Source organism: Oncorhynchus kisutch, linkage group LG7 (assembly GCF_002021735.2).
Source record: "Oncorhynchus kisutch isolate 150728-3 linkage group LG7, Okis_V2, whole genome shotgun sequence".
NCBI classification, from domain to species: domain Eukaryota; kingdom Metazoa; phylum Chordata; class Actinopteri; order Salmoniformes; family Salmonidae; genus Oncorhynchus; species Oncorhynchus kisutch.
In genome coordinates, this window is record NC_034180.2 from 17,590,215 (window position 1) to 17,609,222 (window position 19,008).

At 41.7% G+C, this 19,008-nt stretch overlaps 1 protein-coding gene across 4 annotated transcripts; it reads left to right on the forward strand.

Moving 5' to 3' along the window:
- Window positions 1-78: 78 nt before the first annotated feature.
- On the forward strand, window positions 79-18,747 carry foxo3a (forkhead box O3A). Of its 4 annotated transcripts, none has more exons than XM_031828565.1 (4): window positions 79-414; window positions 626-749; window positions 887-1,503; window positions 15,170-18,747. In XM_031828565.1, the coding sequence occupies exons 3-4, from the start codon at window positions 925-927 to the stop codon at window positions 16,532-16,534; spliced, it is 1,944 nt and encodes a 647-aa protein (XP_031684425.1). In that variant the 5' UTR covers window positions 79-414; window positions 626-749; window positions 887-924; the 3' UTR covers window positions 16,535-18,747. The 4 variants fall into 4 exon arrangements, with proteins under 4 accessions (XP_031684425.1, XP_031684426.1, XP_031684427.1 ...); XM_031828566.1 differs by having other exon boundaries at window positions 79-238; XM_031828567.1 differs by having other exon boundaries at window positions 79-238; window positions 630-749.
- Window positions 18,748-19,008: the final 261 nt, after the last annotated feature.

Here is a 19,008-nt window from a genome sequence, read left to right on the forward strand (position 1 = left end):
TTGAAATGTTTCAACCTATCAATATGATGCAATAGAGTGAGCGTGTCACTTTAACTCCGATTCCTTCAGTGCAATCCAGGGGGCAGGTCTTTTCTTTCATCTGGGACTACAGTATTAGTAGCCAGCTGGAGATGGCCTTGGAGGTTGTGCTTGTGGTGTGCACCGCTGCTCGGGATGAGGAGAGGGAGCAGAATCACAGGCAGAGCGAATGTTTTATTAATTCGACATGCAACATTGTGTAAGTAGCTGAACTCTTCATTTGTTGCAAACGCAGAAAATAATTTCTCGATGGTAACCAGTAGCTCACTGGAGGCAGGGAATGAAAGCTCTCGGCGGTGCTCCTCATAGCTACACGGTTAATAAAGGATTTGGAAAGGAAATGGTCAAGATGGCAGCCCCATTTGGAATGTGAAGGTGTGGATTCTTATCGCTAACAAGCAATTTATTTTTTTAATGTAACCTGCATATTGGAAATAGTAAACAAACACGGAACGCTGTTGATTGTATACAGTAGCTAGCTAACGTTATTCTAGAGGGTGCGCTACACGCCATTCCCAAGATAGGTGATGGAATTCTGTTGTATCCCTTAAAATGCCGTATGTATAATAAATCAATTTGTTTACAGACAGACGCTGCAGTAATAAATGCACATGAAACAATGGTCTTTTGAATCGCACGATCAAGTTGCTGCGATCATCAGAGAAAAGGCTGTCGACGGGACGCACGTGGAGTTCTATCAGCAGCTGGAGGTGTGGAATGTGGACCTTGGAAACATTTGACTCATTATACATGCTTTAAATTAGTCTGGTGATTGATTGCTAATATTATTCATGATAACCAAACGAATAATAGCCTATTATTAATGGAATGCAACTTTGTTGATCAGTGTATACCGAATACAAGCAAGAAACCAAGGAGGGGAATATGGCTGAAGTATCACACAATGAACCACTCTCTCAGGATATTGACATCGATCCAGACTTTGAGCCCCAGAAACGACCAAGGTCTTGCACCTGGCCTCTGCCTCGACCAGAGTCCAATGCAGGGAAGCCCGAATCAAACGATGACATCATTCCCGAGGAAGAGGATGATGATGTCACAGCACCCAGCAGCTCTAGCTCCTACACTGTCAATAATGTGAATGGTGGCATAGCCATACATCAGAACACAAAGAACTCTTCTAAACACCCGTGCTTCACCACCACCACTAAGGAAGAAGTACTAAACCCCACTTCCAAAGAGGAGGGGAATGACGTCGATGGGTCCTCCTTGTCCACACAGACGCATGCTGTCTCAGCTCTCAATGGCCTGGCCTCCCAACCTAGGAAGTCCTCAGCTAGGAGGAATGCCTGGGGGAACTACTCCTATGCGGACCTCATCACCCAGGCCATAGAGAGCTCCCCGGACCAGAGGCTGACATTATCCCAGATCTATGAGTGGATGGTGAGGTCTGTCCCTTACTTCAAGGACAAAGGAGACAGCAACAGCTCTGCAGGCTGGAAGGTGAGCAGCAGGGTGACATCACTGATATGGGATGATGCTTTCAGTAATAACACTGTAACAAAGGCTGTGTGAGTGAGCCCATGTGTTCTTAGTGTGTACTGTCATCTGCAGGTGGCATCTGAATTGATAAATATATACAATGCTTTCACTTGGAGTTAATGTGTTTTAGGTAGGCTACATACTGTACATATAGTAGTGAGGGGACACACTCGGGGTATTCAAACACACACATACCAAGGACCACAGTATGTTTTTTTGGTGTGAAGTCTTCCTCCATCTAGACCAGGGATAGGGGTGGGGGCCACAAAAGCTCAACGCATTAGGAGCAGCAAGTGGCTCGTGGGTCTACTTACCCACATCCATACCCACACATGTAGTCAGAGCCGACCCTAGCCTTTTGGGGGCCCCACGTTAAATTTGTTCCCCCTCTTGACAGCGGAGATAAAATAAATAACTATCGTTTTTAGGGTATATTTCCTGCAATTCTACACTGGACATAGAGAAAATGTTTTAGTTTTTAAATCAGGTTTGCTGCAATTCTACACATTTTGCCATGGGGCGCAGGGAACAATGTGCAGTTTTAAAGCTAATTTCCTGTAATTCCTGGGGTTATATGGCCTGAGGTCATAGTGTTCTTATAGGTGCTACACATTTTTTTTTAATCGAAATGATTTTTGCATTTTAATTTCAGAAAATGTCTGTAATATATCTGCCGCTAATAGTGGAATGATAGTGTTTCATAGTGTTACTTTACCCACCAGTGTTGTGATTTGCTGTGATTTTTGCCAATTGAGTTCTCCTGCTGGATTGGCATATGTTGTCAAACTGAGAAAAGCTGTTCTGACTTTGTGGCTGTGTTATCTAGTGGAAATCGCTGTCATTTCCTGGTTGCTAAAATTCTACTGTTTGCTCAATTTCAGTTCTTGTTATCATTGTACCATCTAAATCGCTGTGAAATATATATTTTCAGTAACAAATATCGTTTTTACAGTTTGAAACTGGTGGACCCCAAAAAAAATTGGTCCGCCAGCTTCAAACAACTATAAAAACTATATTTTTTGTTATTGAAAAAATATTTCACAGCGATTTAGATGGTACAATGATACCAAATACTGCATAGTGGAGGGTTTCTCACATAAACTGAAATTGAGCGGACAATTGCGGGTAAGTAATACTGTAAAACAATATCATTCCACTAATCAGCGGCAGATATATTATGGACATTTTCTGGAATTACAATGCATACAAAAAAATGATAACCAGCTGGGATTGGAAAGTGTGTGGCTGCCTGATAGAAACAAGGGACGCCCCATGCAGATATCACTGTTGCATGAGGCTCCTCCTGAGTGCAGCCAACACCACCCCTGTCACCCGGCCTATGACAGTGCTGTAATAGAAGCAGATGGATTCCTACATTGTCATTCAGCCCTCTTGATGAAGACCATTCAGAGAAAGCTGGGCAATCAGATGCTGTCTCGAGTTTAGGACAGAACCATATAGACCTACACTATGGCTCTGGTTTAGGAGACTTAGGCTATATACTGTCAGCCTGGGTTCAAACCGAATTGTTCAGTTTCACTTTACGCTACTCGTACTGTAACACTGAGTGGAGAGTTCCTCTGACTGCCACCGTCTTATCAGAGTACTTGCATGTAGAAGAGGCCCTCAGGCCTGCAGGGGATCTCGGCTCAGTGCAACAAATTACAACAAACACTTTTCTTGTAAAGGAATATTTGTCAGCAGTTGAAAATTAAAAAATGTTATTAAATTAAAACACATTTAGGGTGACCAATTTTTATGTTATGGTGTCCTTTTGATCTGAGTTTATTTATTAGAGCAGTTTTCAGTAACACGATCAGAACAAAGGCACAGTTAAAAACATTTGTTTCCCAAATGCCATCCTATTTCCTTTTATAGTGCATTTGTTTTTACTCGGGTCCCGTAGGGTCCGGTCATATGCAATGCACTACAGTATGTAGGGATTAGGCTGTCATTTGGGACGCACCCAATGATGGGCTATTCATTGTGATTGTAGATGGTGAATGATAGCCATTGATTATTTAAAATGGATGCATACAGCTGAGGACAAAAACAAAAGACCCCACTACCTGGCCTCAACAGCCAATGAAGGTAGTTATTTTCCTTTAATTTCTCCCGAGTTGAGATACTTTTTCATCCACCTTTTCCCATTTTATTAGTATTGTTTTTCCTGAGGACTATTCATTAGTTCAGATAGTCCCTCTCATCAGAGGCCTCTCTTTTAGTGCCCTTATAACCTGGTGGTTAAAGGGATAGTTTAAGATTTTGGCTGTGAAGGAAGTTGGAGGTAGTTTCGCGAGCCAATGCTAACTAGCGTTAGCGCTCGCTTAGCACAAAGACTGGTGGCATGCTAGCTGTACCCTGAAGACTTCCAGTCTCTGCGCTAAGCTAGTTATCTTTGGCTCACAAAATTGCCTCCAACTTCCTTCTGGATGCAGAGGCATAAAAATGGTATCCATTAGTTCATCTGAGTCTTGGGAGGTAGATAAAGGTCTTCATTGCCAAAATCCTGAAATATCCCTTTAAGCCTAGAATTTTGGTCCGCAAAGAGCTCTCTCTGGTCTGTTGTCTCTTGCCTCCGTTTGATTCTGGGGATTAGTTTGGCCTGGAAAACCAATCCATCCGTCATGGAATCGAGTCTAATGAAAGCTTCAGCTTTGCTGGATTTAAATGGAAAAAAGAGGTCTGGATATATAAATAGTCTAGGTTTGTAATCCTGTGCAACTGTTGGATAGAGGTTTGTGGGTCTACAGAAATGGAATAATTAACATTTTTGTGTTTTATTTTTATTTAACATTTATTTAACTAGGCAAGTCAGTCAAATTCTTATTTACAATGACGGCCAAACCCTGACCCGGAAGACGCTGGGCCAATTGTGCGGCGCCCTATGGGACTCCCAGTCACGACCGGTTATGATACAGCATGGAATCGAACCAGGGTCTGTAGTGATGCCTCTAGCACTGCGATGCAGTGCCTTGGACCGCAACGCCACTAGGATCATTACTATGATAATGATCATAGTTATAACAATAAATCAATAACGAGGGTCTTATTCTGGTGACATGGGACGTGTCTGAATACATACTTGCGTCCTCAATAGTAGGCTGTTTGAATAGGCAAAAAAATAAAGCTTAATAGTATACGACATGTTGAGAATCAAGTATACTGTTAATGCCTGGACGTCATACTCGTTTCGGCTTTGACAACAGCTGATCATTTAGATATGGGGATGCGCTACCAAAATCAACTAATTGCGGGAAACAACGCAATGACGCATTCTCAGTATGCAAATATAGAATGTTTTAATTCTATGTGACATTTCGAAAATCAAGTATGGTTTAAATCCCAGGATTTTATACTCATTCCGGCTCGTCGTCTAGTAGAATTTGATGCACACTTTTCCACATTGCATTGGAAGAGGTGGGCTGCAAGTTCTCTTCAAGTAGCAAACAACAAAACTAGCCTACTTAATTGGGAAGATGCACAAAGCTTATTTTGGTGGTTTTCAAATGTAGGCTAAGTAGTTTTTGTTCTCCTTAAAATGATCACAAGTATTGCATCTTTGGAAACGTTCTTAAAAAATAAAATTACAAATCCCAAAGTGGATTACTAGTTTCTCACTGAAGTGTTATTTGTTCCCTTGGCTTTCGTCAGAGCTTTAAAATGAAATACTAAACCATCTTTTGATTTCTGAATCTGTCGGCCCCGGGGACTTGGGAAATGGCTGCTTTTGAGTTGAACATGTGGATTGTTTTAGTTTTGTTGTCTAGTCTACCTATTTAGTTTATGGATCATTTTGATCTCCTTCCCAATAATTAGTGTGTTAGTTTATTATGTTGCTGTCCAAGTTTTGGTGTGTGTACTAGGCTATTTGATTTCATTTATATGTTACAGCACTTTGGTTTCACTAAATATGTCGAAATGGAACTGATCTGTTTGACTTCAGCCCCTTTTTAAACGGGATACATGGGCTATATGGTCTACTACGGTGTAGGTCAAATGTTATAGGCAGCCTGAGGCCTATAACTAACCTATTCTATTCAGAGTTTAGGCTGGTTAATGGAAAAATTCAACCGCACTCGGCCCCTCCCCACCTAAGCCAATCAGGAGCCGCTGCTGTGTTGTGGCATACTGCATACTTTTTACTAAACGGTACGCGCTAAATAGTATGCGCCGATGAGTAAATAGTATGCTGTTTTAAGTATGGTATTCGGACATGGACCTGATGATCATTGTTTGACAAAAATATTGTTATCCATAATATCTCCATGTAGATATTTGGTATTTTATTAGGATCCCCATTAGTTGTTGCAACAGCTACTCTTCCTGGGGTCCACATGAAGCATAATACAGAACATCAATAGTAGAGGTCGACCGATTATGATTTTTCAACGCCGATGCCGATTATTGGAGGACCCCCCAAAAAAAGGCAGATATTATTTTTTTAAATTTGTAATAATGAGAATTACAACAATACTGAATGAACACTTATTTTAACTTAATATAATACATCAATAATATCAATTTAGCCTCAAATAAATAATTAAACATATTCAATTTGGTTTAAATATTGCAAAGAACAGTGTTGGAGAAGAAAGAAAGTGCAATATATGCCATTGAAAAAAGCAAACATTTAAGTTCCTTTCTCAGAACATGAGAACATATGAAAGCTGGTTGTTCCTTTTAACATGAATCTTCAATATTCCCAGGTAAGAAGTTTTAGGTTGTAGTTATTATAGGACTATTTCTCTCTATACGATTTGTATTTCATATGCCTTTAACTATTGGATGTGCTTATAGGCACTTTGAGGTTTAAAAATATATACTTGTGTATTGATTTTAAAGAAAGGCATTGGTTAGGTACATTGGTGCAACGACAGTTTTTTTTCGTAAATGCCCTTGTTAAATCATCACCTATTTGTCAGTCGGCTGTGATTCGATGAGAAATTATCAGGTACCACATCGATTATATGCAATGCAGGACACGCTAGATGAACTAGTAATATCATCAGCCATGTGTATTTTTTTTAATAAGATACGTTTAATGCTAGCTAGCAACTTACCTTGGCTTCTTGCTGCCCTCGCGTAACAGGTAGTCAGCCTGCCACACAGGCTCCTCGTGGAGTGCAATGTAAGGCAGGTGGTTAGACGTTTCAAAACATGTAGCCTACACACACTATCTAGGTCAAATAGGGGAAAGGCGTTGTGCCGCGAGGTGTTGCTTTATCTGTTTTTTAAAATCAAGTTTGCTGTTTGTTTGAGATGGAAGTTCCATGCAATAAGGGGCTCTATATAATACTACGCTTTCTTGAATTTGTCTGGATTTGTGGATTGTGGTATCCAATTGTTAGTAGTTACTATCTTGTCTCATCGCTACAACTCCCATATGGGCTTGGGCGAGACGAAGGTCGAGAGCCATGCGTCCTCCGAAAACACAACCCAACCAAGCCGCACTGCTTCTTAACACAGTGCGCATCCAACCCGGAAGCCAGCCACACCAATGTGTCAGAGGAAACACCGTGCACCTAGCGACCTGGTCAGCGTGCACTGCGTGGATTGTGAAAAGACCCCTGGTGGGATGTCTAGTGGGATAAGTGTGTGTGTGTCAGAGCTATGTGTAAGTTGACTATGCAAACAATTTGGGATTTTTTTTCTTATAAAAATAAGTGATGCAGTCAGTCTCTCCTCAACTCTTAGCCAATAGACTGGCATGCATAGTATTTATATCAGCCCTCTGATTACAATGATGAAGAACAAGACGTGCCACTGTGTTCGGGGCCAGCTGCAGCTTAACTAGGTATTTCCTTGCAGCACTGGACCACTCGATAATCAAGATAAGACAAAACTAGAGCCTGCAAGACTTGCTTTTTGGAGTGTGCTGTCAAAAAAGCAGAGCATCTATTTTTTACGGATAGACCTCTCCCCATCCTTACAACCATTGAATCTATATGTTTTGACCATAAGTTTATAATCTAAGGTAACGCCAAGTAATTTAGTCTGCTCGACTTGTTCGACAGCCACACGATTCATTACCTGATTCAGCTGAGGTCTAGAACTTAAAGAATGATTTGTACCAAATACATGGCTCTTAGTTTTGGAGATGTTCAGTACCAGTTTATTACTGGCCACCCATTCCAAAACAGACTGCAACTCTTTGTTAAGGGTTTCAGTGACTTCATTAGCTGTGGTTGCTGATGCGTATATGGTTGAATCATTAGCCTACCCGCACAGCCTACCTGCGCTGTATCTGTGAGCTGTTAGGGCGCAGGTGTACCAATACCAGAGTAGGCAAAATTTTTTTAGTTTAAAATGCGATGGAAGCACATCACTTTACATTTTTATTCGGTACCTGAAGATGTAAGCGAGAAAGTGCGCACAATGTACTATGTTGTCACGCACAGATTTTTATCCACAACAAGTCAGTTTGGTGGAAACCCACCACTGGTGGGAAAATGCGCATATTTTCATCATGCAGATTTTTGAATATTCACATGAAAGTCTGTCGCCAATTGGATGGGAACCTAACTAGTCATGGAAATAGTCACGCAACAAGCCACTCATGATTACTTGTGGGTGGCTCACACTGTTAAGGCGTCCTCATGCTTCCCAGCCGAAACAGTTCGGAAGAGTTTTGTGTATACAGTGGGGAGAACAAGTATTTGATACACTGCCGATTTTGCAGGTTTTCCTACTTACAAAGCATGTAGAGGTCTGTAATGTTTATCATAGGTACACTTCAACTGTGAGAGACGGAATCTAAAACAAAAATCCAGAAAATCACATTGTATATTTTTTAAGTAATTAATTTGCATTTTATTGCATGACATAAGTATTTGATACATCAGAAAAGCAGAACTTAATATTTGGTACAGGAACCTTTGTTTGCAATTACAGAGATCATACGTTTCCTGTAGTTCTTGACCAGGTTTGCACACACTGCAGCAGGGATTTTGGCCCACTCCTCAATACAGACCATCTCCAGATCCTTCAGGTTTCGGGGCTTTCACTGGGCAATACGGACTTTCAACTCCCTCCAAAGGTTTTCTATTGGGTTCAGGTCTGGAGACTGTCTAGGCCACTCCAGGACCTTGAGATGCTTCTTACGGAGCCAATCCTTAGTTGCCCTGGCTGTGTGTTTCGGGTCATTGTCATGCTGGAATACCCAGCTACGACCCATCTTCAATGCTCTTACTGAGGGAAGGAGGTTGTTGGCCAAGATCTCACGATACATGGCCCCATCCATCCTCCCCTCAATACGGTGCAGTAGTCCTGTCCCCTTTGCAGAAAAGCATCCACAAATAATGATGTTTCCACCTCCATGCTTCACGGTTGGGATGGTGATCTTGGGGTTGTACTCATCCTTCTTCTTCCTCCAAACACAGCGAGTGGAGTTTAGACCAAAAAGCTCTATTTTTGTCTCATCAGACCACGTGATCTTCTCCCATTCCTCCTCTGGATCATCCAGATGGTCATTGGCAAACTTCAGACGGGCCTGGACATGCGCTTGCTTGAGCAGGGGGACCTTGCATGCGCTGCAAGATTTTAATCCAGGATGGCGTATTGTGTTACTAATGGTTTTCTTTGAGACTGTGGTCCCAGCTCTCTTCAGGTCATTGACCAGGTCCTGCCGTGTAGTTCTGGGCTGATCCCTCACCTTCCTCATGATCATTGATGCCCCACGAGGTGAGATCTTGCATGGAGCCCCAGACCGAGGATGATTGACTGTCATCGTGAACTTCTTCCATTTTCTAATAATTGCGCCAACAGTTGTTGCCTTCTCACCAAGCTGCTTGCCTATTGTCCTGTAGCCCATCCCATCCTTGTGCAGGTCTACAATTTTAGCCCTGATGTCCTTACACAGCTCTCTGGTCTTGGCCATTGTGGAGAGGTTGGAGTCTGTTTGATTGAGTGTGTGGACAGGTGTCTTTTATACAGGTAACTAGTTCAAGCAGGTGCAGTTAATACAGGTAATGAGTGGAGAACATGAGGGCTTCTTAAAGAAACAAGTCTGTGAGAGCCGGAATTCTTACTGGTTGGTAGGTGATCAAATACTTATGTCATGCAATAAAATGCAAATGAATAACTTAAAGATCATACAATGTGATTTTCTGGATTTTTGTTTTAGATTCCGTCTCTCACAGTTGATGTGTACCTATGATAAAAAATTACAGACTGCAACATGCTTTGTAAGTAGGAAACACTGCCGATTTTGCAGGTTATCAAATACTTGTTCTCCCCACTGTATGGTATGTCATTTTGTGACATTTTAGTTAGTTTTGGACATCGGTAAGGGTTTTTTCGACTGTTCGGGCACACAGCATTTTTTTTCTTGAGGCAAGCCAAAGTCGGTTGCCGAATTCTATGACCCTTCGTCGGGGATTGGTCAACAGTAGGGATTCTTCAATAAAGTCTTTGTGATTCAACGAGAGAGATTTTTTAAATTGAGAAATACTGCACCAAACATCTTTGTGTGGCTAAGATCTTGGCAAAAATGTCAAAATGACAGATGTGTTGAGTTGGATTCATTCTATTTATTTTGAGGACGTGTATACTGGCTACGGCGATCTCAAAATGGACAAACAGTACTATTGCCGCTTTTTTTCTAGTTTTTCAAACAACGATTCGGCTTGCCTCCAGCGGAACTGAAGCATGCTGATGGCTTTAGAGATCACCATTTAGGTCTTAGTTTCTATAGGTTAGGTACAGTAGTCTACTGATACTCTGTACACATAGGAAGAGGTTTAGTCTGCATATTAGGAAGGGATTTAGCCTATTGTTCTATGGTCAGTAGTTTATCTCAGCTATTAGACAGTGTGTCATTAAGGAATATAATATTTAGGTTGTCTATCTGTATCGGCTGAGCTGGGGCAAGGTCGGTGCATTATGTCCTTTATGAAGAGTGGTTTGGGGCTAATCGTTGACGTTGTCAATCTATACAGTAGGTAATTCAGCTCCCACTTTGATAATAACGCTATGTTTTATGTCATACATTAGTGCTTCTGTTCAACCTAGAATATACTTGTATTTAGCCCTGCAGTCAACCCAACTTGTTCCATACATAACTTACCTATTCAGTGCACATTTGTCCTGAAACATTTTGTTTAAGTCTTGTTTTTTACGGAATTGATGCATTATGTCTGGTTGCTAGACAATGCACCCTTTGCTGTAGCTATTGTCCTGGTACAGTGTTATGGGTCTACCTACTATGGTTTGTTTTTAATCAATTGGAGTCTTGCCATTGGCTGCTGTGCTCCATACCTCCATTTTTTTTTATTGACTGGTGGCCTGAGCACAAGAATCAGAATCAGCTGACTGGAAACTATGTAGGTCAATGTGTAGCAGTAAGAGGGAGTGAGAGATGGGACCGAGAGAGATTGATAGGAGGGAGAAATAGAGGGTGTCTGAGGGAGAGACAGGGATGATGTGAGCGGGGCGAGAAATAGAGGGGGAAGAGGCGTGCTGCCGGTTTACTCTGGATCTGGCGTTGCTTTGTGTAGACTGGCAGAATTCTGGTGTCTGTGTCGGTTTGTCTGTCTGTCGGTTTGTCGGTCTGTTCACAAGGAGGCTTTGATCAAAGGCTACTACCGGCTGCTGCTGTTGTATGACAGTGTGGGGGAGGGGAGCGATACAGTGGGTGCTTTTAGTTCTGTCTTTTTACAGAAAGCACTGCATATTGGGCTCCCACTGCATCTCACTGCTAGAGGCGTCACTACAGACCCTGGGTCGATTCCAGGCTCACAACTGGCCGTGATTGGGAGTCCCATAGGGCGGCGCGCAATTAGCCCAATGTCGTCCGAGTTTGTGCCAGGGTAGGCTGTCGTTGTAAATAAGAATTTGTTCTTAACTGACTTGCCTAGTTAAATAAAGGTCAAAAATATATATTTTTTTATCAAAATATAGAGATCACATTCTACTTGCAATTATACATGTGAAAATAACAATAATAGAACAATGTATAGATTTAAATCTGAATACGGTAGGTTTGTGTAACCTAATCAGCTAAATCGATACAGCAGAGTATTGCGATATCTATCAAAAATAATTGATGATGATAATAATAAGTAGTTAAATCTAGCTAGCGCTAGTCAGCTGTACCTGTGCCAAAACTCAGGAATTTGTCGTTCTCGATCTTCTTTTTAAAATGGCGAGCCAGCATGTTTCCAGCACTTTTTTTTATTTCTATGTCTGATCACAACTCGTTTTCTTATGGCTCTCTCTTGTCCCTCTGCAGCAGACATGGTGAGCAATATCTTTGGCAATATTGTACAGTTGAAGTTGGACGTTTACATACACCTTAGCCAAATACATTTAAACTCAGTTTATTCCTAGTAAAAAATCCCCTGTCTTAGGTCAGTTAGGATAGTAGTGATTTTATTTAAGCTTTTATTTCTTTCATCACATTCCCAATGGGTCAGAAGTTTACATACACTCAATTAGTATTTAGTAGCATTGTTTAACTTGGGTCAAACGTTTCGTGTAGCCTTCCACTAGCTAACCACAATAAGTTGGGTGAGTTTTGGCCCATTCCTCCTGACAGAGATGGTGTAACTGAGTCAGGTTTGTAGGCCTCCTTGCTCGCACATGCTTTTTCAGTTCTGCCCACAAATTTTCTATGGGATTAAGGTCAGGGCTTTGTGATGGCCACTCCAATGCCTTGACTTTGTTGTCCTTAAGCCATTTTGCCACAACTTTGGAAGTATGCTTGGGGTCATTGTCCATTTGGAAGACCCAATTGCGACCAAGCTTTAACTTCATGACTGATGCTGCTTCAATATATCCACATACCTTTCCGTCCTCATGATGCACCCCCACAACTTGATGCTGCCACCGCCGTGCTTCAGGGTTGGGATGGTGTTCTTCGGCTTGCAAGCCTCCCCCTTTTTCCTCCAAACATAACTATGGTCATTATGGCCAAACAGTTCTATTTTTGTTTCATCAGACCAGAGAACATTTCTCCAAAAAGTTAGATCTTTGTCCCCATGTACAATTGCAAACCGTAGTCTGGCTTTTTTATGGCGGTTTTGGAGCAGTGGCTTCTTCCTTGCTGAGCGGCCTTTCAGGTTATGTCGATATAGGACTCGTTTTACTGTGGATATAGATACTTTTGTACCTGCTTCCTCCAGCATCTTCACAAGGTCTGGGATTGATTTGCACTTTTCGCACCAATGTCTCTGAGACAGAACTTGTCTCCTTCCTGAGCGGTATGATGGCTGCGTGGTCCCATGGTGTTTATACTTGCGTACTGTTGTTTGTACAGATGAATGTGGTACCTTCAGGCATTTGAAAATTGCTCCCAAGGATGAACCAGACTTGTGGATGTCTACAATTTTTTCCTGAGGTCTTGGCTGATTTCTTTTGATTTTCCCATGATGTCAAGCAAAGAGGCACTGAGTTTGAAGGTAGGCCTTGAAATACATCCACAGGTACACGTCCAATTGTCAATTAGCCTATCAGAATCTTCTAACGCCATGACTTCATTTTCTGGTATTTTCCAAGCAGTTTAAAGGCACAGTCAACTTAGTGTATGTAAACTTCTGACCCACTGGAATTGGGATACAGTGAATTATAAATTAAATAATCTGTATATAAACAATTGTTGGAAAAATGACTTGTGTCATGCACAAAGATATAGTTTTTGTTAACAATACGTTTATGGAGTGGTTGAAAAATTAGTTTGAATGACTCCAGCCTAAGTGTATGTAAACGCTTCAGCTGTATATTAAATGGCATTGCATTGAGAATCGCAGTGCATTGAGAATCGCAGTGCATTGGGAATCACAGTACATTGAGAATCGCAGTACATTGAGAATCGCAGTGCATGTCATGTCAGCACCTACACTACCAGTCAAACGTTTTAGAACACCTACTCAGTCAAGGGTTTTTCTTTATTTTTACTATTTTCTACATTGTAGAATAACAGTGAAGACATCAAAACTATGAAATAACACATATGTAATAATCTATGACCAAAAAAGTTAAGTAATGATGGACTGTCGTTTCTCTTTGCTTATTTGAGCTTTTCTTGCCATAATTTGGACTTTTACCAAATAGGGCTATCTTCTGTATACCCCCTTAACTTGTCACAACACAACTGATTGGCTCAAAAGCATTAAGGAGGAAAGAAATTCCTCAAATGAACTTTTAACAAAGCACACCTGCTAAATGCATTAAAATGCATTCCAAGGGACTACCTCATTAAGCTGGTTGAGAGAATGCCAAGAGTGCAAAGCTGTCATCAAGGCAACGGGTGGCTATTTTGAAGAATCTTAAATATAAAATATATTTTGATTTGTTTAACACCTTTTTTTGGTTACTACATGATTCCATATGGGTTATTTCATAGTTTTGATTTATTCACTATACAATGTAGAAAATAGTAAAAATTAAGAAAAACCCTTGAATGAGTAGGTGTTCTAAAACTTTTGACCGGTAGTGTAGGTATCGTGATATTGTATCATGAGGTCCCTGCCAATTCCCAGCTTTACAGCTAACCATAGTCATACCCACAGTTGTTGGCATGTTGCAAGGTCGTATCAACACTGCCAGGCTAGTCAATAAGTAAAAGAACGACTGATGAGTCATGCATTAACAGTGCAGGAAAAGAGAAGCATGTTTCACTCCTGACTGGATGATAAAAGTGTTTCACTGCTTAGTTTAATCATGTAATTGGCTTGGAGCGAGTCACTGAGGGGTTTTCGGGAAGTTTGATGTCAACAGACCAAACCATTGACCCATATTCAAATATAGACAAAACAGCCCACTGACCCATAGGAAAGAATAGGCCAGTTTGGTCAGTGATCTATCTCACATCACAGAAATGTCCAGCTTTGCATAGTAGGCAGACGTGTGCATATCAGATTTTGCGAGGCAAAATGGCAGAGGCACCTAGGACTACCCTTGACTTAGGACTCACACTTATCCGTACATCTCTCATTAACCCACCCCTCTCCAAGCCCTGGTGCCGCATACCCAGAGATGACTTACCGCGGTTCCTCCTCTCCCCTGCTCTCCTTTTGCTTCGCTCTGTGGCAGGACTCCCTGTTAGTGTAACCTGAATGCACAGACAGACTCCAGGCCTTTTCATTTAGAAGCTACATGGTGGAGAATATCTCCAGGGAAATCTGTTAGGCCTTTTACAGCAGCAGACAGAAAATAGGTCACAGTTGCAGTGGAATACTGTCTCTCTGAGTAGAAGACCCACACATTGTATAACTGCAGTGTAATAACCAGTGTGTGTATATTATTGTTTTCTCCCTTTACTTTGCTTCTCAGCTTTATGTCCAGTATGTATGATTGAGCACAGGCCTTTTTTTTTAAATGTAATGTAAAAAAAATTATACAGAGGTTACATTTTTTTCCCACAAGTCTCCATATAAAAACGGCTTTTTTTTTTGCAATTTTACCACCAAGAATCTTTAACATCAAAGACAATCCACACATTTACATCAGGAATGAAATCAATACTGCAAAAATTCACATGCATTGGGCTCTTTCTCCATCAAAAACGTGTTTTTATATATTGTTTCTCTTAGATCTGTGTAGTAACACTGTAATTAAACAGGTAACAATATTGTATTAACCTCCTGTTAAAGTGTCACACAAAACTAACCCTTTCCTCTCTCTCCAGAACTCCATCCGACACAACCTGTCTCTCCACAGTCGTTTCATGCGGGTGCAGAATGAAGGAACGGGGAAAAGTTCCTGGTGGATGGTCAACCCTGAGGGCGGGAAAGGCGGCAAAGCTCCACGACGACGGGCCGTATCCATGGACAACAGCAACAAGTTGATCAAAGGTGCTCGAGGCCGCGCCGCCAAGAAGAAAGCATCTCTAGGCCTACAGGCTGTCCAAGATGGCAGCTCCGAGAGTTTATCCTTATCCTCTAGCTTGTCCAAGTGGACAGGAAGTCCCACATCTCGCAGCAGCGACGAACTGGATGCCTGGACGGACTTCAGGTCTCGCACCAACTCCAACGCCAGCACAATCAGCGGGCGCCTTTCCCCCATCCTGGCCAACCCAGAGCTGGACGAGGTGCTGGATGACGACTCCATCTCCCCCCTCTCCCCCATGCTCTACTCCAGTCCCAGCAGTTTGTCCCCCTCCACCGGTCCCCTAGGTCTGGCCGACCTAGCCCTCACTATGAACCTTAATGATGGGCTCCCTGACGATCTGATGGGCGACCTTCTGGACAACATCAGCTTGACGGCGTCCCAGCAGCCCCTGGGGCAGGAGGTGGAGAGCGGAGGACCCAATCAGATGGGGAGCTCAGTGTTAACCTTCAGCTGTTCAGGAGGTGGTAGTAGTAGTCTGGGCATCCCATCCTCCGGCAGCTACGGGTCTGCCATCTCCATCTTCCAGCTCAGCCCCCCGTCCTCCTCAGTGACCTCCCTACGCCAGTCCCCCATGCAGACCATCCAAGAGAACCACCAAGCTTCCTTCTCCTGCCTGTCCTCTCGTTTCAACCACCACCACGCCCTACAGGACCTGCTGAGCCTGGAGACACATGGCAGCCATGTCAGCGACATCATGCTCACGCACTCTGACCCACTGATGTCACAAGCCAGCGCCTCTGTCACTTTGTCCCAGAATTCCCGGCGGAATGCCATGCTGCTTCGCAAGGACCCTATGATGTCATCAAACTGGGACGGTGCTGCGGGTCTGAATTCCCAGACTTCCTTAATGCCTGGTTGGCGGGCTCAGGCTGGCTTGTCTACACCGAGCAATGAAGTGTTGTGCTCAAGCAATGACTTGGACCAGCAGGCCAAGCAGCTTCTCCAGCACCTACCGTCTCCCAGTAGAAACTCTTCTATGCAGCTTGTTGGCTCTGGTACCAACAACAGCACCTCTGAAAACCCATTTCAGTTGATCGCTCCAGACCGCTTTCCCATCCCTGACGATCTGGATTTGGACGTGTTCAACAGCAGCCTGGACTGTGACATGGACACTATCATCCGTAATGAGTTGATGGACGCTGACTGCATTGATGATTTGTGAATACAGGCCCAGGACTGTGGAGCTCTGTTTAGTCTCTGTGTTGGGAGTTGAGACAGGAACCATCCGTATTATCAGTGGGATTTTAGTAAATGTGAAGTTAAAATGTGAAATAGACACTTATTTTAAGTCTCAGGGATTTATCCTTATGTGGTGATTTGTAAACACTGATATTAAAATGAAATGTTTATTTTATTTTTACCCAGCTTCCCATGTCATATTTCTTAACTATACATTAACCAACACAATATTTTTTGCCAAACCAGCCGTCACTCCAGTGTGGTTGACTGCCTGTTTACATCTAACAAGCTCCAGAGAATGTTACCATTATTTTGTATATACTTGATTCAGCTTTGTATGCTTTTAGCGGTATGTTCTCAGCAGAAAAGAGGACTAAAGAAATAAGGGGGAAAAAAGCAATTGTGTATCTTTGAAACGCCTTGCATCAAAGAACCATTCCATGCACCTGTATCGTAAAACATTTAGCTTATAAATGTTTAACGTCATCAAAAGCAAGGTTAACCACATGGCGTTAATTGTACTGTATGTATGTGATGTTTGGTTAATTTTCTTCTGTGATTTTGGTATTCAATACTCCTGAGAGAAGTCTCTGCTTTGTAAAGTTGCAATGTCAGACTCTGCACTATAACATGGCCTGTATTCAATAAAGCTTCCTAGAGTATGAGTGCTGATACAGGATCAGTTTAGCCTTTTAGATCAGCACTCCTACTCTAGGAAGCTTTATGAATATAGGCCCGGGTGTTGCTTGATTGTCAGTCCTTATGGCAGTTCATGATTGCTCTGGAAATGCGATCCAGATGCTCCGTATGGAGGTTTTGACGCAATTGCAGAGCCTCTTGGAGGCTTGCAGAGGCCAAATCGAGCTCCGCACCGCATTGCCGTGCGCCTCCCAAATGTTGTAATAATACTTAGGGCTCCGCATAGCTCTGCATTGACATGATTGGTCGACGGTACGTGGGGGGCGGAAGGTGCTTTATAAACACATATTAACTTCCTTGACGACTTCCAACAGCTCATGCAAAGCGCAAGAAGTTTGACTTCTTCTGACTTCTGCAGAGGCCGCATAGCTCTGAATGCTGCACGGCCATTGCAGATGTTGGATTGACCATGCAAGACCTTTAAGGAAAAGCGTTGTATAAAAAAGACTGGCAGTTGCATGGTAGCATACCATTTTAGATGGCTTTTAAATAGGGAACAATAACAGTACAATATCTTCTTGAATATTGACAAATCTTTTCCACGTTCAAGAAATCCAATAAATGAAAACATTGAGAATGTACTTTGTTCAGCACGCGCTTTAGTAGAAATAAGGGATAAAGTGAAATTCTACAGGCAAAACGACTGTCACAATAATTTAACAATGGATTTAACTCGTGGTTTTTCCAATATACTTTGTAAGAAGAAAAAAGGGTCAACCTAAGGGTTAAGTTTACAATCTCATCCAATGAGAATGGATCTACTTTGTATTTTTACTTATTTTGAACACAGAAGGAATTACATTTGACAAAAATCCTATTTTTGTACATTGGATAAACATTTACTCATGCTAAATATTGACATTTAGGCAAAGCCTGAAATATCAGATTATTGAATGGCCCATTCCATACAGAATCAGAAGCAATAAACTCTTAACATTCTGTTTAAATTATTGCCCCAAAAATAATATAATGAGCCAATTTCTGACATGGAATAGGATTAAGTGAAGAGATTATTACCAACATTTCTAGTCAACATACATTGTACAAGCTTTACGGGTGTCCTATGCTATTGTATTGAAAATGTTAGGAGTTTTAATGACTCCTTATTTTCTTGACATCTATGTAATTCTTAACGCTACCGACATAGGAGTTCTATGTAATAAATGTAGCTGGATTTAGACCTGATACAACATATTTTGAATACAGTACTTGGTTTGGTTTCACGATGATTAGATATTAACCATTTGGCTGGCTGGTTTTATGCTGAAATAATTTTTGTTTAGTATCATCATTAAAGTAATATTGCAGTATTATTTCTCGTACTGTTGATCACTCACTGCCTACCTATGATCTTATTAACCTTGCTGGTCCTAAATGACGTCACTCTACTTGATGTTTTGTTGGCATTTCCTTATGTATTTCCACTTTGGATGATGTAACGTCGGTCTAAGAAATGGTGCATGTAAATAAAAGCTTTGTGAAACACTATAAATCGTCTTGAAAATGTGTCTTGTTCTTTTATTGTATTTAATATTTATATCCGTCTCTACATGTATTCTTTTTTTAAATACTCCACCGCTACTGCAAGTGTAAACTAGCAAAAATGGATTGAAGACAAAAAGGGGGCATTCCAAGAACATTATTCGATTTCCTATATGTCCTTTGTCCTCAGACATCATGCTATAGAAAATGGTTGCTAGGGAAACATGCCATCTTAAAATGGGGGATTGATAGCAACCAGATGGTTAAATAAAAACA